The 22,393-nt window shown below is 44.3% G+C and overlaps 1 protein-coding gene across 6 annotated transcripts in view; it reads right to left on the bottom strand.

Annotated features, from left to right (window-relative positions):
* Positions 1–2,090: 2,090 nt before the first annotated feature.
* The window catches only part of PLD5 (phospholipase D family member 5), a 375,019-nt gene continuing 354,716 nt past the window's right edge, over positions 2,091–22,393 (bottom strand). For all 6 annotated transcript variants that reach the window (XM_032862919.1, XM_032862918.1, XM_032862920.1 and 3 more), the window contains 3 exons: positions 16,898–17,066; positions 10,156–10,270; positions 2,091–2,860 (listed from right to left, as the gene is read on the bottom strand). In XM_032862919.1, coding sequence (XP_032718810.1) covers positions 2,586–2,860; positions 10,156–10,270; positions 16,898–17,066 — 559 coding nt within the window. In that variant the 3' untranslated portion in view covers positions 2,091–2,585. The remainder of the gene's footprint in view (positions 2,861–10,155; positions 10,271–16,897; positions 17,067–22,393) is intronic.

Genomic DNA, 22,393 nt, shown 5'->3' with positions numbered 1-22,393 from the left:
CATGGAGTTGGAAAGAGAGGAAGGCCACTCCTAGAGGGGCACATAAAGCATCCAAATGCAAAAGAAGATTCTGCCGAATTGAACACTCTCTCAGGAAACCTGGCCCATTTAGGAAACTCTGTGCAGGGGCTGTTTTCCCAGCTGCCTGGAGGCCAGCTTTGTCTCCTGAAGTCAGTGTCCTGGCTGAGGAGGTGGGCCTCTGGGCCACAGGGCAGGGGGCACTCTGCTGCTGCTGGCCCTTGTGGCACGAAGTCCCGGGACTCGGTTCCTGATGCCACCTTACTGATGGGCTCAGCGCAAAATGGCAAAGATGGTCATTTTATAAAGGATTCAGTTCTCTCCTATCACATGGGAAAGCAAGGGACAGTGAAAGGGGCCCCCTTATGCCAAGCCAACGCTTGTCCCTCAGCTGGGACGCGCACTCCAGGAGACAACATTATGTCTCCCCCTTGGACGCCGTGTCGAACCCAGCCCCGGTTGCTCTTCTTTGCCCAGGACCGAACCGGGTATGTTTGCTTGTCTTCATGCCCACTCTGCTTGTTCTTTAGTTTTCTTTCTTTTTAAAATCATTTCCAAAACCACCTTTACTTTAGCGAGATGGCTGGCAGGACCGTCCCCCTACTCAAATAAGGACTGGGGATATGGTAAATATTTAGAGTCTCATGGCCTAGCCGCTAGCGGTGAACACTTCCATTAAGGACCTCCCCATCTTGCCCGGCTATCTTCACTGATGGGTCATCTATCCAGTAAGGCCTATGTTGGAAGCAACAAAGAAAGAAGCTACGTGACCATCAGCTGACCCACACGGCCCTTTTACCCCAACGGAACCCACAGGATGAGACTCGGAACTTCTTCTAGAAAAGCAAGTCTCTAGATATAAAAGGTAGTAATTGAGATTGCTTTTCCTTGCTCTGAAAACACATGTATATACTGGTCCTCAAGAACAATCCCTAACACAATGTCTTGTTTTATATGGATGTTACTTATGCCAAAGTGACCCGACAAAATGTTCCATCACAGTGATGACAGTCCCGATCTCCAGCACAGCTTCAGAGTTCCTGTGTGCACCCACACCGACAGCTGAAGGCTGTGGATTTGTTTTCCCTTGTAGGCTCTCTGCAAGAACCCGGTATGGATTATCTCAGGGTACCACAAAGATTAGTTCAAGGAAAAGATTATACATCACAATGCTTAGCATTTATATAGGTTCTTTTGATTTCAAAACAAGTTATAAATATTTCCTACCGTGACAACATCTACGCGAGGTAGGTATGACCGTCCCTACGTTACCAATAGAAACCCGAGGCCAAGGAGAGCAGGACCCTCTTCCAGGCCCGTGGGGGTTAGGAGCGACCTTGAGACTGGCATCCCGGTGACCACCTGCTCTGGGCTCTAAAGAGGCCATGCCTGTCTTGACGGGGGGCAACAGTCTCCATTAATATAGGGCTATATATTGTATAGATAGAAAACAGCAACACACGACGTTATAGAACAATAATCCAGTATTTTTGTTTCTTAGTAAAATATGTGAAGCACAGTATTTAAATTGCATTTCTCTGAAAAGCATTTGGTATATTAAATAGCTCTATAAAGGTTTGCTGGCATACCCTTAACAGCATAATGAGTGATTCTAAAGAAATTAAAATCCACGGATGCATAGAGATCTTGCTGGTTTAATACCGTTAAGCTAACAACAACAACAACAAAATGTGAGAAACTACTTTATTCTCATAATGCAGACCTAATCGCTTGCTGGATTTTCGCAGGTAGCTACCTAATTTTTCCGAGCTTGAGAGAAAAGATACCTATTGCTGGCTGTGGTTTTTAAACTCTTAATTTGAGGGGAAAATGCAGTTGGAAGGTGAAAATTAAAGACTGCTATTTCCACTTGGTATCCATTCGGAGGAATTCCTACATTTCCAAGAAACGTTGCCATACTTGCAACTAGCGTGGAGGTGGACAGAGGGACACTGATGCTAAGAAGGACATTCTCTGAGAAGAGAAAAAAATGGTACCAAGTAAAAGGTACAGTATTTGAAGAAAACGAAGAGGCCAAAGGGTGGTTTTCGAGCATGCCAAGGCTGGCATGAGATGTGAGCTGTTCACGCTCGGATGACTGCATGGGTCTTGGAGACGGTTTACGGGCTAAGTACTTGGCTGGATCAGTCCCTTGGCTGTGGTGAAAGCCTCACTCGCCTCTCTAAGAAGCAGATCTCAGAAGGGTGTGAAAGCATTTACCTCATGCTAAGCTTCGAAAGGACAGACCAGTTGGGTCAGCAGAAAAAGGTCTAAAACTAGGAAGGAAGAGGCATGAGAGTCTTCAAATCGGTATGCAAACGTAAAAACTAACTTCTAAGCTGAAATGACATTCTCTGTCAGGAGTAACAAATACAAAAGTCCTAAACTTCGTGTACACGCCGCTAAGATATTGTTAGATAAGATATTACATGGCGTGCGGAGAATATTCTTGTGGAAGTGTGCTTTTTCCCTAAAAAAGACATAATAAATTGTGTGTTTTGTTTTTTTTTTTTTTTTAAACTCTCCTCAAGTCCCTTCTATATAAATAGGAAAGACAAGCTGTCCTGTCAGTTTGTTCCTTCACGGGATACGCTGGCGGGGTCCTTCGCGCTGAGGGGGTACGTGGCAGTTTTGTTGGTGGGGGGTCTGAGCCTGGACAGGCCAGAGCAGTTCGGCTGCTTGGTCGGCTGCAGGGTCCTGGCGTAGGGCGAGTACCAGTCCCGCTCAAACACATCCTTCAGCTGCTTGATGATGCTCCTGTTGTTTCTCACGTCCGCCTGGTTGATAACGAGGCCTGTGCCCGCGTTCTGGGTGAAGTCATTCCCCACCCAGTCAAAATTGCCTGCCAACACACAAAGGAGAGAACGGTGCCGAGTTAAGAGCCACGGGAGAACAGTCCCCGTTTAAGGAAACACTGAGCAGATTCTATTTAAAAAAATGATAATGATGATGATGACACGGAGATTGAATTGTGTTGACAGCTGAGGAAAAGAAATTCCAAGAGGCCTTACCTATGGCGTATTAATATTTGCGTATTATTTTGGCATTTTCTTCAGCTTTGCTCACCTTGAAACTCAAAACAAGGAATCTGCTGGTTTTTTTTTTTTTTTGTAAATGTTATTTCTTATTGACGTTCACAAGACACACTAAATACAGCAACACTTAGGATATATAGGAACACACTTAAAAATCCTGTGAACAATTACTACCTTCTCAAGAGACAACATCTGATCGGGACGTGCAGACGAGGGTTCTGATTACAGTGCTCACGAGCTTGCCTGTGGAAGAAAAGGCTGAAGCCAGGGGAGGAGGAGGATCAGTTCCTGTCTGAATGGACAGACCTCCCCTTGCTCAGCCTGTAGGTCATTTCCCCGTTCCAGGAGCTGGCTTCTTGGCTTGGGAAGCAAGGCAGCTGCTATGATGGTGGCTCCCCAGCACAGCTGCCTGGTGTGGGGCAGTGTGTTACTGGTTTGCTAAGGCTGCCGTAACCAAGGCCCGCGGACTGGGCAGCTTAAACCAGACAAATCTATCGTCTCCTAGTTCTGGAGGCCAGAAGTCCAAAATCAACATGGCGGCAGGGTTGGTTCCTACCGGGACAGAGAATCTGTTCTGGGCCGCTCCCCTAGGCTTGTAAGATGGCCAGCTTCTCCCCATGTCTCTTCACATTCTCTTCCCTCTCTGCGTGCCTATCTCTGGGTCCAAATTTCCCTTATTTATAAGGGCACTGGTCAAATTGATCAGGGCTCACCCTGATGAACTCATTCTGACTTGATGACCTCTGTATAGACCCTCACGCCAAATAAGGTCATATTCTGAGGTACTGGGAGTTATAACTTCTAACATAAGAATTTGGAGGGGGGGGGGAACTTGGTTCAGCCCCTGGGTAGTAAGGCTGGAATCTTTCCTGGAAGGGGCCAGTCATATCTAGGTCACTCATGTGTAGTCCATCTTCAGTGGGGGAGTAGATAAAAGGAGAGACTACCCCAAAGTCCCACTTGAATCTCCTATCTTGGCACTCATTGTGGAGAAGATTCTAGTGGGAGAAGAAAGTTTTCTTCTCAGGAGGGTTCAGTACAGTTCATTTCTTTGATCTTTTTGTCCTTCATTTAATGCACATTTCCTGAGTGTCTAGTGTCTACCAGGTGGGTACCTGGGGCCATGATACAAACCAAACAATGACAGTCCCTGACTTCCGGGAGTCCAGGAAGGAAACACAATGATTATAACGCAGAGAGATGAATGTACACAGTGTCATGAGGGCAAGGGAAAGGATTCCCAACTCTGGCTGCCTGAGTCAGGAAAGCATTTTGTTGAGTCAGAAGAGATACACGGAGACATCAATTAGGAAGTTAGAGAGCCACACCTGCAGACAGATGTGGACAAAAATATGATGGGATCTTGGAACATGATGGGGAAGAGTTAGGGAAGAAGTGGGATATAAGGGCCTTGGCTGGGGGAGAGAAACTGTCCTTTATTAAGTGCCTACTATGAGCAAAGCACTGGACTTGGCATTTGTATCCATTATCTTTCATAGTTGGTAGGATTTACACCCATTCCACAGATGAGAGGCCTGAGGCTCAGAAAGGTGAGCAAATTTGACCAATGGTGGACCCAGGTCTCCACAGACTATTTATAATACCATAAAGGAAGCAGTGTTCTCACTAAAAAAAGATTTCTTGAATTACTACCGGCCTGGGTCTGGTCTCAGCTCTCAGTTTTGTGTTCCTCTTTGGTTCAGAGCTGGTTTCATAAAGAAAACGGAAAGCGTGTTAAGTGTAAAGCTTGATTTCTAGGCCCTCAGAGTCTCTTCAGCCATCAATGTAGGAATATCTGCTGAATAAGACACTGGGCCTCCCTGACCCAAGGCCCTGCAGTCATTTGGGCAGGAAGAGACACCCCCAGAGAGCTGATATCTGCTCCTTCCTGGCGCTCGTCCTGTGGGCCCTCCTCCGCTCTCTGGAGGCCCCGCACGTATGAACTCCCCTTTCCACCAGCACTTCCTGGAATAGCGGAAGTAGTTCCCTTTTCTCCCACTGCACTCCTTGACTTTATTCCTCGGGGCCTAACACTGGATCCCTAAATAAAATATTATCAGCATAGAGATCAAACTCTTCTCCCTCTCTCTCTCTGTCCTCCATCTCACACTGTCTCCCGCCACTCCCCAAACACCACACTGTTACCCCTGATGGTTTCATGACAGAAATGAAGTTGGATGAATTTTGTTGCTATAAATGAGGGAACCGTCCACCAAAGGATTCATGATATGGTGTTGGAGTCTCTTCCAGAGCTGTGTTTCTGACCAGGTGCTCTCAGACACATGGCCATGCTCAGTGGTGGCAGGTCTGCGTGACATTCAATGCCACGGAAACACAGGCTTGGACTTCTCAAACTGGGGATCAGCAGCAAATGCAGGTTAAGAGTTATTCTGGAACCCGCTGGCCGGTAGCACCTTCGAGTCATCCCATGAACAGAAGACCCCTGTGCTCCTGCACACCTTTCCGAGGACTTGTGACTAAACGCTCAAGTCTCGTCCCCACAGCTGAGTGCCAGGCGGTGAATTTGTTCCTTCATTACATGATCTCATTCAATACCCACTGCGAGCCTATGAGGTGATAATATTCCATTGTACCGATGCGGAAATGAAGGCACAGAAAGGTCAGGTTACTTTGTCCAACACTGGAGTGGAAAAATATCAGAGCTGAGTTTTTATTTTTTTTTAATATTTTATTTATTTATTTGACAGACAGAGATCACAAGTAGGCAGAGAGGCAGGCAGAGAGAGAGAGGGAGAAGCAGGCTCCCTGCTGAGCAGAGAGCCCGATGCGGGGCTCGATCCCAGGACCCCGAGATCATGACCCTAGCCGAAGGCAGAGGCTTAACCCTCTGAGCCACCCAGGTGCCCCAGAGCTGAGTTTCAAAGCCAGGTCAGACCCCACAGCCCACACCTCAGCTTCTGTTCTGTGTCACGTCTGATCCTAAAGGCCTGCGTGGTACCAACTGTGCATTCCCCTCCCCCACCTCCGGGCTTCAGCGGCAGCCACTAGGGCTGGAGCATCGGGCTGCACTGAGCTCCTCTCCTCTAGGGACCACTCTCTCTGAGCGACACGGAGATGGCGATAGGCTTTGGGGGCCGCATGAGAAGACGAAAAGGTAAGGGGAGAGAAGTCACAACATTTTGGAGCCTTATTTTGGAGCCTTATTTTGTGAGATTCGACTTTTCCCTTCAAGACAGCGGATGGAGCCAAGATTCTGCACCTTTGATTCTCTAAAGCTTTAATTAGGTTCTTCTCTGGAACTCCAGCCCTAGACAGCGCTTTCTCAGGCCCATAGAGGCCTCCCTCCACCAGGGTGATCATGTTTTCCCACCTTTCACTTCCTCATGGTTTGGCTCAAGTTCAGAATCATAGACCTGTGTCCGTGTTTTCTCAACTGGGACACGGTTCCATCCAGGGCTGAGCCTGCCATCATGGCTTCCCGAACGCGTGCGCAGAGCCGGGCAGCGGGAGAACTATAGGGCCATCCCGGAGCCATGGCGCAGGTACAGATAAGCTCACTGGGAAGGTATGTGTACCTCAGTGAGCCTTCTGAGTGCTTCCGATTAACCCACCACCCCCTTATCAGCCCTCCAACAATTCAAACCATCTTCTGGACAAATCCACCAAGCCAGACTCAAATACACTCCAGAGAATTCAAAATTAGAGAGACAGTACTGTTCGGGGAATGTTCTGTTAAGTCTCATGAAGATTTAATGAGCTATACTTCCACGTAAGATCTAGTGTGGATTATTCTTAACTCCGCATTCTCAGCAGGTGTCCGTATGACGACTTCAGATTTCCAGAACGTGCTGATAATTATTTAAATTATCAATGAGTTTTCCCTCTGGATGCTTTTTTAAATATTTTTATACAAGGACTATGCCTTGCTCTAGGGAATTAAATGTTTAGCCAAAATGTTGTGTGTAAAATGAACTCATTTAAAAATGCATTATAATAGAGAGCCAAAAACAGATCATGTAGATAGAGTGAACTCATCCTTACAGAGGAGCAAAGGCAATACGAGGGGGCAAAGCTAGTCTTTCCAACAATGGCGCTGGAAGAATGACATCCACCTGCAAAAAAGGGAATCTTGACACAGACCCTACACCTTTAACAAAAAATACCTCTAAATGCATCAAAGAAAAATGTAAAATGCAAAACTGTAAAACTTCTAGAAAATGACAAATAAGAAAATCTAGATGACCTTGGGTTTGGTGAGGACTTTTTAGGAACAACACCAATGGCACAATCCAGGGAAGAAATCACTGATAAGCTGGACTTCATTAGAATTTAAAATGTTTTCTCTGTGAAAGACACTGTCAAGAGAATAAAGAGAGAAGCCACAGGCTGGGAGGAAATATTTGCAAAAGACACACCTGATAAAAAACTGTTATTCCAAATATACAAAGAACTCTTAAAACTCAACAATAAGAAAATGAAAAGCCTGATGAAAAAAATGGGCCAAAGACACCTCATCCAAGATGATATTCAGATGGTAAAAAAGCATATGAAGAAGTGCTCCACATCTATTATCAAGGAAATGCAGATTAAAACAGTAAGGAGGTACCTCTATACACCTATGAGAATGGCCAAAATCTGGAAAACTGACACCACCAAATGCTGACAAGGATGTGGAGCAGCAGAACTCTCTGTCTCTGCTGGTGGGAATCCAAAATGGTAGAGCCGCCTTAGAAGATAGTTTGGCAGTTTCTCACAAAACTCAACATTCGTCCTATCATTTGATAGGACAGTCATGCTCCTTGCCATCACCCAATGGGGTTGAAAACATGTCCACACAAAAACGTGTGCGCATGTGTTTATAGCAGCTTATTCATAACTGCCAAAACCTGGAAGCAACCAAGATGTCCTGAAGGTAAATGGATGAACTGGTCCCTCCAGACAGTGGATAATTATTCAGCGCAAAGAACACAGGAGCTATCCAGCCATCCAGAGATCCCGAGGAAGCTTAAACGCATACTGCTAAGCGAGAGAAGCCAACCTGACAAGGATATACACTATTTGAGTCCAACTATGTGAGAGCTTGGAAAAGCCCAAACAATGGAGACCGTAAAAGAGATCAGTGGTTGCCCAGGAGCTGGCAGGGAGGCAGGGAGCACAGAGGACGGGTAGGACAGTGAAATGACTATGACGCACTAATTGTGCATACACGTCATTATACATTTGTCAGGACCCACAGAATGTCACATTGATAGTGAACCCCCGGGGTGCCTGGGTGGCTCAGTGGGTTAAGGCCTCTGCCTTCAGCTCAGGTCATGACTGCAGGGTCCTGGGATCGAGCCCCACATCGGGCTCTCTGCTCAGCGGGGAGCCTGCTTCCCCCTCTCTGTCTGCCTCTCTGCCTACTTGAGATCTGTCAAATAAATAAAATTAAAAAAAGATAGTAAACCCCCACTGTACATCAATATCGGTGTCGGTTCACCCATTGTAGCCAATGCACCACTTTGTGGGGGCGGCTGATAATGAGGCAGGTTGTGTTTCGTGTGTGAGGAGCCCAGGGATGTGAGAATTCTGTAGTTTCTGTTCAGTTTTGCTGTGAACCTAACTGCTCTAAAAAAAAAAAAAAAGTGTATTCTAAAAATATATTGTACAGGGAGAAGAAAAGAGAGAGCCAAAAATCCGTATTTACTAAGGATTGAGACAGACGAGAACCAGTGTTTGGAGCTTTTCCTATATTATCTCTTTCAATTTTTCTACCACCACCAAAGGGTAGATACTTTTATACACATTTTACAGATAAGAAAACAGAGGCGTGGGGCGCCTGGGTGGCTCAGTCAGATGTGGCTGCCTTCGGCTCAGGTCATGATCCGCGGGTCCTGGGACTGAGCCCCGCACTGGGCTCCTGGGTCAGTGCAGACCCTTTTTCTCCCTCTCCCTGCCACTCTGTCTACTTATGCTCCCTCTCTATCTCTCTGTCAAATAAGTAAAATCTTAGGGAAAAAAAAAAATCAAATGAGATAAAGTGCTTTACAAAGCATAAACACCATACTCTTTACTCACTCACTGAACTGGGGGGAAAAAAACACCATATTCCATATTCCTCCATCCCAAACACATTTTTTCTTTTCTGCTTTGAGCCTGCCATGTCCTCTGTACAATGTAATAGCCAGACTGCCGTTCTGGGATTTATGTCCCGTCTTTTATAGATAACAGTTTCCACTCCGATGTTACCAGTTAAGGGATTACCCTGGACTCCTGCACACTGTAGGAAAGGAGCACAGACGGACACATTAGTAATTCCACCAGCTGGTATGATTTCGGCATCTGGAGCATTATTACCCTAAAAATAACAGCTGACATGAATCCGTTATTATCTATGTGCCGGGATTCTAATTGTGCAAGGTACCCTGCATATATTATTCTGCTTAAATTTCACCCAACAAAGTAGAAACTGTTATGGGCCCCATTGTACAGAGGATCTTGAGGCTTAGAGAGCGTAAGCAAGTTCTCCAAGGGCAGACATTTACAGAGCGGCGGAGGAGGGACGGTTGTCCAGGCAGTGCTCCTTGTGCTGACCTGCCGTCAGGTCAGCCTCCTGTGACTCAGGACAGGCTGGCTGAGGTACGGTGGGTGGGAAGGGAGCACTGTGTTCATTTAACTCTCAGGACTCTTTTTTTTTTTTTTTTAATTCTATTTATTTATTTGAGAGAGAGCCAGAGTAAGAGAGAAAAAAACACGAGCAGGGTGAGGGGCAGAGGGAGAAGCAGACCCCACCCTGAGCAGGGAGCCCGATGCGGGGCTCCATCCCAGGACCCCAGGATCATGACCTGAACTGAAGGCAGATGCCCAATTGACCGAGCGACCTGGGTGCCCCTAGGACTTGCCTTTCGTGAGCCACTCATGTCCTCACCCGTAACATGAAGCAAGTGGGCCAAAGAATTTCTGAAAACACTTATTAAAAATATCTTCTATGGTGTCCTCATACTTGAACCAAGCCCTAGAGGAGATGGTAAGTTCAAGGGGTGTTTGTCCTCCCCGTCCTGTTTCCTCCAGGGCCCGCAGGGCATGGAAGACCACGGTGGGACCACCGTTGGCCTGCATGGTCCCGTGGTCCCCCAAGGAGCCCGACAGCCCCGACACCTACCAATATAAGCCGCGCTGTCCGTCACCATGTACTTGTTGCGGTTTAATTTAGGAAAGGTGTGATCCTTTTGTTCTTTTGTAGCACACACATTCTCTCTTTCCAGATCGAAAAATTTCTGTAAGACACAAAAATAAGCAAATCAAGAAAGGTGAACAGGGAACATTTTTGGTTTTGTTCAGGAGCACAAAAGGGTTTCTTCTCCAAATATCCACAGTCGACCTCATGCTGCGTTATCAAAGCCACAATCTTGTTGCTCCATATAGAGGAAGCTATTTTTGTTCTCCCATCTATATAGGCAACAAGAGGGAAAATTAGCACGCTCAACTAGATCTATAATTAACACTTTTAAGCTGCAAAATGAGCATAAAATTCATTCTTTCAACAGGGTGAAGGCCAGAAGTTTCTTTTAATTCTCATTGTCTTACTCATCAGGGTGCACTGGTATTTGAGGTCTGCCTCCAGGTGCTTTCTGTCACGCATGCTAACGAACTGAATTAATAATGTTCCTCTGTTGCACGCATTATAAAGGCAGCAGGCCCTGTGTCAATGACTAGGTGATTCAGCTGGGGATTTGCAAAGGTCAAAAGAGATTTTGCCAAGAGAACTAATGCTTTGCTTCTCAACACCTTGGTCTGCAAGCTCTTTTAATAAGTCAAAAACAAATCACCACTTCAGACTGTGAATCCTAAATTTCAACTTACTGTGACCCTAAAAGCACCTCTCGGGCCTGGGGCATAGGGTGGGTGGGCTAAGAAGGGGCTGACAGTGGAGGTAGGTGGGCTGGTCTTTCCAGAATCTGCTAGAACTGGTAACTACTCAGACGAGACCTGAACCGTGACCGAGCTCACAGGATGGCCCACCATTGAGGGTGATCTCTTGACTAAGAAGAGAATAAAAGGATGGTTTCTGCTTTCCTTATAATTTCTTGCTAATCTTAAATGAGAGCACTTAATATTTCATAATGGAGATTTCAACGGGCAGTGTCTTCGAGAAGAGGGGCGAGCAAAGGCACCATGTGTGGTAGGCTCTAGACTTTCTTCCCTCTGCTTCTGTATTAGTCATGTCTTCTTTTCTGTGTTCCGATGCTTTGACATCTGAGCCATATGCTGAGCCTGGGGGACTGCCCTCTTGAGGGCTGGCTAATTCCTGGAGAAAGCAAACAACTTGCCTGTGAGAACACTTCTCATACGTAACCCAAACAGTCCATGGTCCATACCCTGAACCACCTCCTTTATGGGCTCCCACTCTGGGCCACTACCCACCTGCCCTAATCACCCAGGGTCAGGTACCAGACAACTAGGGACAGCCCCCGGGCCCAAGAGCCCACCGAAATCATCCAACTTGCTAGTCCTAACTGGGTTTATCCTGCCTTGCCCCTTCCCCAACCCTGTAAACCAAAACAAAAGTTCTTGTCCATGTTTCCCTCACTCCTGCCTCCCCGATGACCCTGGGACTTCCCATCTTATTCCCTTCTCTTGAGATTTGTGAATAAAACAGTCTTTCCAATGGCCTTCATCTCCTGATCTGTGGGTACTGTCATATCTAAATCATAGTCAGGCCTGTATCTTACGACACTGCTGAACTTGGTAAGTCTGGCAATGGTGCTCTGAACTCGGAGTGAATCAGCTCACCCAGCAGAGTCTTCACGCTTTCCCAGAACACTAGAGTGTGCTAAAGTGACTCCACGTCCACATGCTTCCTGCTCCCTTCACTCCCTGGTTCACAGATCCTTCCTGAACACTTCATCAGCTACCTTTTTTGATTCCTTCCTTCTTCCCATCCATCCACCCAACACGTTTTGAATGCTTCGTGCCAGCATCCTGCTAAGCACTGGGAATACAGTGCTTCACTTGCTTTTCCACGGTGTCCCACGTGCCACTTCAGTTATCTAGAAAATGCCATCCCTGAGCTGAAATAACCCCCAGGATTCTCTCATCCATGGAAAGGTACTGAACACAAATGGACTCTCTTCTCCTGGATCTCTGCCTGGCTTTCTGGGACCATACCAGTGTTTCCTCTAATCCCTGATTATCTGATTCCAAACTGAGATTGGTGCCCCAATCCCACTCCTGGTTATCACGTTCACTTGCAAATCTGGTGTGGAAAACAGATCCATAATAGTGATTGTAGACCTGTTTCTTTCCATTTTACTGAGGAGTAACTGACATCTATCACTGTATAAATTTAAGTTGTACCGCATTATGCTTTGATTTACACTTATCGTGACATGACACACAATACGTCCAGCTAGCATCTATTTTCTCATATAGATACAATAAAAAGGTAAGAAAGAAGAAAAGAATAAACAAAATTTCTCCTTGTAATGAGAACTCTTAGGATTTATTTTCTTAGCAACTTACCTGCATACCACGTAGCAGTGTTAGCTGTAGTCATCATGTTGTACGTTAAATCTCTAGTATTTATCTTGTAATTGGAAATTTATACCCTTGACCACCTTCCTCCACTTCCCTGTCTCCCCTATCTTTACACCCCACCCCCCCGTAACCACCAGTCTCATCTATTTTTCTATGACTTTGTGTTCTTTGTTTTTGTTTTCAATTTTAGATTATACATACAATATCTTACAGTATCTGTTTTCCTCGGACTTATTTCACTTCGAATAATGCCTTCAAGGTCCATCTATGTTGTCAAAAATGGTAGTATTTCTTCATTTTTCTGGCTGAATGATAGTCTGTTGTATAGGTATACCACCACTTCTTTATCCATTCAGCCACTGATGGGCACTTAAGTTGTTTCTATGTCTTGGCTACCGTGAATACTGCTGCTAAGAACACAAAGGTGCAGATACCTTTTTGAGTTAGTGTTTTAGTTTCCTTGGGATATAGCCCCATAAATAGAATTGCTGAATCACTGTAGTTCTATTTTTAATTTTTTGGGGATTCTCCATACTATTTTCCATAGTGGCTGTGCCCATCTACATTCCTGCCAGTGGTGTACACAGGCTCCCTTTTCTTCACATCCTTGTTATCTCTTGTCTTTTTGATGATGGCCGCCTAACATGCATGCTATGGTATCTTACAGCGGTTTTGGTTTGCATTTCCCTAATGACTAGCAGTGTTGAGCATCTTTTCATGTACCTCTTGGCCTTCTGTAGATCTTCTCTGGAGAAATGTCTGTTCAGGTGCTTTGCCCATTTTTTAATTGGGTTGTTATTCAGTAGTATGAGTTTTTGATTGATTTGGGGTATTAAGCCCTTATCAAATATATGTTTGCAAACATTTTTCCTCTTCCATAGGTGATCTTTTCACTTTCTTTTTAATTTTGTTGCTTGTATTTTAGATGTCCCATCCAAAAAATTACCTTAATCCATGTCAAGCAACTTCATTCCTGTGTTTTCTTCTAGGAGTTTCATGGTTTCAGGTCTTACAGTTAAGTCTTTAATCCATTTTGTGTTCATTTTTTGTGATCGGTGTATGATTTGGGTCTAGTTTCATTCTTTTACATGTGGATATCTAGTTATCCCACACCATTTGTTGATGAGATTATATTTTTTCCCATTGAGTATTCTTGGCTCCCTTGTCAAATATTGGCTGGCTGCATATGCTTGGGTTTATTTCTGAGCTCTTGGTTCTATTCCATTGGTCTATTTGTCTGTTTTTATGCTAGTACCATATCTGATGACCGTAGCTTTATAGCATAGCTTGAAATCGGGAAGTGTAATACTTGCTTCTTTGTTCTTCTTTCTCAAGATTTCTTTGGCTATTCAGGGTCTTTTGCAGTTCCACATAAATTTTATGAGCGTTTTTTTCTACTTCTGTAAAAATGCCATTGGAATCTTGATTGGATTGCATTGAATCTATAGATGGCTTTGGTTGTATTAAAGTTTAAACAATATCCATTTTTCTAATCTGTGAATGTGGGGTACCTTTCCATTTTTTTGCATCGTCTTCGATTTCTTTCATCGTCTTATAGTTTTCAGCATAAAAATGGTTCATCTCTTTAGTTAAGTTTATTCCTAAGTATTTTGTTGTTTTGATGCTAGTATAAATGGAATCTATGTCTTTCTTTTTCAGAAATTTCATTGTTAGTGTGTAGAAACACCACTGGTTTTTGTATTTAATTTCATATCCTGCAACTTTGCTTAATTCATTGATTAAATCCAGCATTTTTTGGGTTGAGTCTTACGATTTTATATATAGAAAATCATGTCATCTGCAAATAGAGACAATTTTGCTTCTTCCTCTTCAATTCTGATACTTTTAATTTCATTTTCTTGCTCTGGCTAGGACTTCCAGTACTATGTTGAATAGGAGTGGTAAGAGCTGGAACCCTTGTCTTGTTTCTGATCTTAAAGGAAAAGCTTTCAACTCTTCATCATTGAGTAAGATGTTAGCTGTAGGCTTCACAGACCTGTTTCTATTTCTAATACTGATTTGTGAATTCAGACATGTGCATGGCTACCACAGTTCATAAAAACCAGGTAAATGGAAAAAAAATGTTTTCCATCAATATTATTAGAATATTAGGGAGATTAAAATGTAATCTACATGAGAATCATAATTTTTTGAAATTTATGGTAAATCCTAGAATTTTATGTCTTTATATTGTTGGTAACTTCAACTTTAAAAAAAATTTAATGATATGAATGAGTTAAAGAACATTTTATCTAGATTTTTGTTTATCCCAGAAATATATGTCAGATGTGTAGCTTCTCAAGTCTTTACAATGTACAATATAAATTTCTACGTCTTTACAATATAAATGTTCCTGCTTCATAGTGTAGTTGTGAATATTAGATAGTACATACAAAGTATGTAATTCAGTGCCTGTCCAACTGTCTATACTCATGAACTTAAATTCCTTCATTTAAAAAAAAAATATTAAGCACTTACTACTTCTAGGCAAAGTGAAATGAGATGCTGCCATAGAGTAATGATAAAAACATAACAGATGTAACAACGGTTTACCCAATGGGTAGCAGGCAACAAGGAAATTGGTACTGTAGCATGGAAAGAATGGAGAACAAAGCAGTGGCAAAGTATTTGGTAAAATCATAACCTGCATTAATTTGGGAGGAAGACCAAGCACTCCGCCCCCGAAAAAACCTCTGGCTACAGGGCAAGGGATAGGGAACAAATTGTTAATAGTATATGTTGTTTGTTATTAGTGCTTTCAGGAAGTTATCAGAGATGAATGAGCTCAGGATCAGGTGTGCTGGCTTGTAAGCAGACAGGAAAGAGAACAGATATACTGGAAATTTGGTATTTCAATGGGTTGGAAAAACTGATTGTGCTAGGAGCCTAAGAGCAGAAAATTAGTTTGAAAAATACTTTTAAGTGACTGAGGCCAGTTAAGACTCAATCCTGCAGCAAAGATCTGATAACTGGAATAATCATAATTGGTATAATCTTCCCACCCAAGTCTGATGAGCTGAATGAAGCCACCATTAATGAGAGAGAGAGAGGGAGAAAAGGAAGGGAAGGGGGAGAAAGAGGGGGGGAGGGGGCGGGAGGCAGAAGTATAGGGGCAAGGAAGCATATTGGTCATGTTTCAGAATTACGTGCAACAAAACTTTTGGCTGTGGCTACTGGTACATAATTTAACTGGCCTTCCCCTGTCCCTGTTATATGGGGAGGAGGTAACTTCAGCCTGGGTTTTGGGTCTTATGCATAATCGTTTTTAGTTTCTGTTTATCGAACTGTGAGGTCCAGAACTGCACGTCTCTGGGAGGTCCTGAACTTTTGTGCTGTGCGGTACCCAGTGGGGGATGAGGGTTCTCCGTGTGGGTGCCCAGAATGGCAGACTGATGACCCACAGACCTGTTCCTTTGTCTTTTTGGGAACGCGCCTCCCCTGCCATTAGGTGTGGCGGGGTGGGCGACTTCTGAGCAGCAGCAGAAAGGCTAACGGGATCTTCACACCTCCAGGTCCACCCTGGAAATGCATCACAGGCAGTCCTCCATTCTCTTTCCTGGCCTGGGGATGCTGAGGCTTGGGACTACCTTGGAAGCTATGTGTCAGAGCGGATGGTGATGTCCCTGTCATCTTGGTCCCTAAGAGGGACCACAGATGGAGCACAGAGCCATCACCCAGAAGGGTTCCTGGCACAGAGTAGGGTCTCAGGGTACATTTACCCAATGACTGCAGTGGGGGTTGGAAAAAGTGAGCCCTAAAGGACTAGCGGGCCTTAGTCAGATAAGGCACAGAGGAAGAGAGTGCTGTAGGCAGAGGGAACAGCGTGCGCAAAGGCCCAGAGGGGAGGAAGAGGGCATCACATGTGAGGACCCGAGGAGAATCAAAGATGAGCTAAGGAATTGCTACACTGAGCTGAAAACCTGGTCCCGATCTTGCCTCCCTCAAAGTATGTGGATTAGCACCCAGCCCGAGGGACTGGAGCTCAGGTGGTGGTGGTGGGACACTGTGGAGGAGCACGTGTCACTCCTCTGATGGTCACAGACTTAGAAACAGGAACGGCAGGTGAACGAGGCAGTTCAAGCAAAGCAGAGAAAACCCAACAGGCAGTGTGTGAAAACAGGGCGAGGCCGGGAGGGCTCCAGCAAACATGGGTTCCAGGCTCTTTTTCTCCTGTGTTTGTCTTAAAAAAAAAAAAACAAAAACAAACAAACTTATCCTACTTTTGAAATACTTTCTCACTGTCAGAGACCGTAATCCTGGTTCTTAACTGGCAGTTTATGCAAATGCGTGTGCCTACAGCTTTCACGGACGTGGGGAGGGAATCAGCCCTTTTTATGTAATAATACTGAAGTCAACATCATACTTACAACTTTCAAACTGCAGTTGGCTATTTCAGTGCAAATAGCTTTAAGAGATGAAATAAAGTTAAATGTAAGGGGGTCAGTTTCCTTCCAGAAGCTTATAAGGAGTCGAACTTTAACGCTTCGCAAAACTAATGCTTCTCTTATTTTCCCATCCAAGTCTGGCCAGTAAGTCCTGTAGGAATAATATCCATGTGGATAAAAATAAAGAAAATAAGTTAGTTTGGGGGAAGAAATTTACGAGACTGCAAAGAACATTTATATTAACCCAATCATTACTTCATTCTTCAATATAGACATAACCTGATAGGATACCTTGAAAACACACAGATCTCCGGGTTGGGCACCGACAGAGGATACTCTCCTGGGTCCTCCCCCTGCCTGAAATGAGTTCTCCCACCACCGGGGCCTCAGGGGGTGTGGACAGATTGACCTCCACCACCTGCTGTCCTCACCGCTCCTAATCACCTCAGCTCACCTGTGCACTGAGAGTCAACTTTCCAACAGAATTCTTTGAGCACCCCATTAGTCCCCAAAGGCTTCAAAAACATCTTCTTTGAAAATTGCCGCCCCCCCTTGCCCCCCCCCGGTGAGCTTCTGCTCTGACTACCCAAACTTCCCCATACTCTCATTTCCAGGCTGCCTTCCTCTTTCCTGACCAAGCCGCCAGCTACTCTGGCCCTGGACTTCTCCGCCAGGCCAACGGGGTCTCCTGGAGGCTCAGCCTCTGCCCCGAATCCATAGTCTTTTGCCTTAACTAACTCCTGACTCCTCCTGAGGCCACAGCTTCTCCAAAACTTCTGCCATGTTATTTGCCACCACAATTTACCCACCTGGTTTAGGAGATGGGGTCGGCCCCCCCAACACCACACAGTGTCACTTCCAGAACTGTCATCGATTTCTCATTTAAAAAGAAAAACAACAAACATTTCCATCTTAAAGACCAGCCCCAAATCTCTCTATCTCCCCTCAGCTCTGATGCGCGTAGACCTTCTGTTCACTGGTTCAAATCTTTCCCTCATTCTAGGCCAACTCAGTTTGGACTAATAAAGTATTATCAAAACCTTAGCCTGCTGGCTTTGTAATCAGCACACCTCCAAATGTTTCCTCTAACAACTTTCAAACTGCAGTTGGCTATTTCAGTGCAAATAGCTTTAAGAGATGAAATAAAGTTAAATGTAAGGGGGTCAGTTTCCTTCCAGAAGCTTATAAGGAGTCGAACTTTAACGCTTCGCAAAACTAATGCTTCTCTTATTCTCTTATTTTCTCTTTGTCCCCCAGTGTCCCGCACCCTGTGAAATCCCCACTGAGCGCTCTCCTGCCCTCTGTGACCGCCTCACTCTCCTGCTCCATCAGCTCCGGGTCCCCTTCCCAACCCAGCCCAACCTCAGTGATCACCTGAAGGACACATGCCCTGCCCCTTCCTCGACCTCTTGGGCCAGAGCCACACCTCCCTTGGTCTGATTCTACAGCCACAAAGCCAAGGTCTGCTGAACAAGGTCAGCTCAGCCCCGAGAGGTATGAGACCGCACAAAGGCATCTTGGCCCTCACCGCCATCCATCACCCTGTCCTTGCCTTGGGCAAGTTCCTCCTCTAGGACCTTTCTGCAGCTATTCTAAGCTGTGCCCCACTCGCGAGAAACCGGTTTCTCCCTCTGTGCACAACGTAGAGCTTCTCTGTTCTAATCTTTCACGACCTTCTACCCCCGCAGAGCCTCACACATCCTTGTCCCCTTTCCCCAGCTCAGAGGATAAGGCAACCTGTTCAGGGTCAGACCTGGACCACCCTACCCCCCGGCCTATTCCCCTGACCCTCCGCAACTGTGTCTCATTGGCCGTTCCTTCCCAAAGAGAGTTTCAACCCCCCGCCCCGCCACCCCTTCCTCTTAGTTTGAGAACAAAATGTAAATCTCACTCAGAAAACCCTCCCCTGACTGCATCTGTGTGTGGCTGGTGCACAATTTCTTTTCCCTTTTGAACTAAACTTCCATCTGTCTATCATCAGTCTTGGAGTGTAGCTGACAGATGTTACGATGGTCTCGGTGTACAACACAGCGATTCAGCATCTCTAGATATTATGTTGTGCTCACCACAGGGCAGCTGCCATCTGTCACCACACAGCACCGTGACACTATCATTGAGTATGTTCCCTATGCTGTGCCATCATCCTTGTGACTGACTCATTCTGCAGCTGGAAGCCTGTACCTCCCTCTCCCTTTGCCCATTTTGCCTATCCTCCTGCCCCTCCCCTCTGGCGACCATCAGTTTGCTCTCCGTATGTATGGGTCTGTCTCTACTTTTTTTAACGTAACTTCTCGAGAGTGTCATCTAGAACCTCTGACTTTACTTCACCGCCCCCACTCACTCCTCAGCCTACTGCCCCCTGGCCTCCAGCTCACCATTTTTGTGCAAATCTCCAAGTCAGCGGTGATGTCCCAACAGCCAACTCTAATGGACATCATTCCATTCTTATTTTACTGTTAGTTTAAGCCACATGCGTCTCTGTTGATGGTTCTTTCCTTCTTGAAAGGGATTCCATGGCTTCTATGACCCTGTGGTTTGATGGTCTGTCCCTTATCTCTCACAGTGTTCCTTTATCTATTGTACCGTCCATACACCCTTAGGACTCCATCACCATCCCGTCCTCCTCTCTACAGGCCATCTCCATGGTGGCTTCATCTACGCACTTGATCTCAACTGTCTCTAGAGTTGAAAAGCTCCAAATTCACATCACCAGGCTAACCTTCTTCAGACTTCCTTCTGGATATCTTTGTAAGATCTTTACCCATCTGGACCTTTATAAGGAACTTAAAGTCCCAAATCTGCTGATTTCCTTCTACTCTGTATAACATTCATCATCTCATCACCCAAAGCAAAAACCTGGCAATCCTTCTTGTGCCTGCTCTCCTTTTCCTCATGTACTTCAGAGATATTCCTGGAATGTATATCCTTTATTCTGTCCTCCCAGTCCATCATCATCCCTGACCTGGGCCACTGTAACTGCTCCAAAATGGTTTCTCAGCCTCCGGTCTTGTCCCTGTCAAGTACATTTTCCATGACCACCGAAGTGATCTGTCTACAAGCGCATCTCCCTTGATTAAAACATAGTAGAGGCTCCCCAAAGTCACAAGACTCCCTCACAGTCAGATCCTCCTGTCCTTGGTCCCTGCCCTCCCTCCAACTTGAGAGATCCAACTTGATCTCTCACCACCTATATCCAGCACCAAACCTGTTACAAATCCTGGCATGTGGTAGGGCTATTTTTCCCCACCTGAAACTTTGCCCAAGCTGTCCCTTCTACCTGGAAAACTCCTTCTTATCCTTTGATCAACTCCTGCGTATTTTAAAATGTAATCAGGTAGCATTTCCTCCAGTAAGCTTCTGCTACCTTTGAACCTGCCACAGCTGCTCTCTCACTGAGGACCTATACTACGATATGGATATACTATTGTACCATTCACCACACTGTGCTGTTATAATAGGTTCTGTGTCCATTTGCCCTATGGGATGGAGTTCCTGGGACCATACACCGCTCAGACTTTACTCACTCCTGCACAGTGCCCAATAAATATTTGTTGAATGCAAGCATAAGTGAAGAATATTAATAGCCCACAGACCAATCAGCCTCCTTTTTTTCTTATGGAATAAATCGATGCATAGCATTGTATAAATTTAAAAAGCTACACAGCACATTACTTTGTTATAGTCTTATATTGTAATGATTGCCAATGTACTGACAGTCACCGTATTACATAATCACAGTAAAATGCTCACAGCACACTAGCCTTGACCTATTTACTACTCATAACAAGTTTGCAGTCTTAAACACTGTCACTCTTGTCCCTTATCCCCCAGCCATTGGTAACCATCATTGCACTGTGTTTTCTACAGGTAGAACTTTTCTAGATTCCATAAAGAAGTGATATGGATTGCAAAAATCTTTCCTCATTCTGTAGGCTGTCCTTTTATTTTGTTAATTGTTTCCTTTGTGGTGCAAAACCTTTTGAGTTTGATATAGTCTCTTCTGTTAATTTTTTGTTATTATTGTTTGGGCTTTGGTGTCATGCCAAAAGAATTATTACCAAGACCATTATTGATGGGCTTTTCCCCTATATCTTCTTCTAGGAGTTTTATGATATCAGGTCTTATCTTTAAGTCTTTGATCTATCTTGAGTTAATTTTTGTGAGTCGTGTTGATTAGGGTCCAACTTCACTGTTCTCTATGTTTTTCTCCAGTTTCCCCCAGCACCATTTGTTGAAGAGATTGTCCTTTCCCCATTGAGTGTTCCTGGTGCCTGTGTTGAATATTAGTTGATTGTATAGGCCAGGGTTTAGTTCTGGGCTATTTTGTTCCATTGGTTGATGTCATTTATTTTTGTATTGTTTTTATTACTACGGCTTTGTCATGTAGTTTGAAATCAGGAAGTGTGATGCCTTGAACCTTGTTCTTTTTCTCAGGATTGTTTTTGGCTGTTTGGGGTCTTTTGTGGTTCTGCACAAATTTTAAGGTTATTTCTTTTATTTCTGTGAAGAATGCTTTTGGTATTTTGAAGGGGACTGCGTTGAATCTGTAGATCACTTTCAGTAATATAGTCACTTTAACAATATTAATTCTTCTAGTCCACGGACAGAGATGCCTTTCCATTTATCTGTGTCTTCTTCAGTTTCTTTCAGCAAAGCTTTGTAGTTTTCACTGTACAGATCTTTCACTTCCTTTGTTAAATTTATTCCTAAGAATATTGTTTTTGATGTTACTGTGAATGTGATGGTTTTCCTGCTTTTTCAGAGGATTCATCATTGGTGTAAAGGAATGCAACTGATGTTGTATCGTAACACTTTACTGAAATTGTTGATTAATTCCAACAGTTTTTTTTAAAACTGATTTTCTAGGATTTTCTACATATAAGGTCACATCATCAGCAAATAATGGTAATTTTTACTTCTTTCTTCCCAATGTGTATTCCTTTTATTTCTTGCCTGATTGCTTTGGCTAGGGCTCCCAAGACTGTATTGGGTAAGACTGCTGACAGTAGGCATCCTTGCTTTTTTCCTGATCCTGGGGGAAATGCTTTATGCTTTAATTTCTCTCCAGTGAGTATAATGTTAGCTGTTGGTTTGTCATATATGGCCTTTATCATGCTGAGTTATAGTCCTTCGGTACCCATGTTAGAGGTTTTTTTGGTTTTGTTTTTTTTTTAATTATCATGAAAGGGTGTTGTATTTTGTCAAATGGTTTTTCTTTGTCTATTGAGATGATCATGTCATATTTATCATTTAATTGATGCAGTGTATTTGCATTTGTTGACTTGCATATGTTGAAATACCGTCGTATCCCAGGGATAAAATCCCATTTGTTCATTGTGTATAATCCTTTTTAATGTGTTCCTGAATTCGGTCTGCTAATATTCTCTTGAAAATATTTGCATCTATATCCATCAGGGATATTGGTCCATAGTTTTTTTTCTTGTAGTCTCCTTATCTGATTTTGGTAGCAAAGTAATG

This window comes from Lontra canadensis, unplaced genomic scaffold (genome assembly GCF_010015895.1).
Source record: "Lontra canadensis isolate GAN:19392208 unplaced genomic scaffold, GSC_riverotter_1.0 scaffold24, whole genome shotgun sequence".
NCBI lineage: Eukaryota > Metazoa > Chordata > Mammalia > Carnivora > Mustelidae > Lontra > Lontra canadensis.
This window is presented reverse-complemented; position numbering and strand designations above follow the sequence as displayed.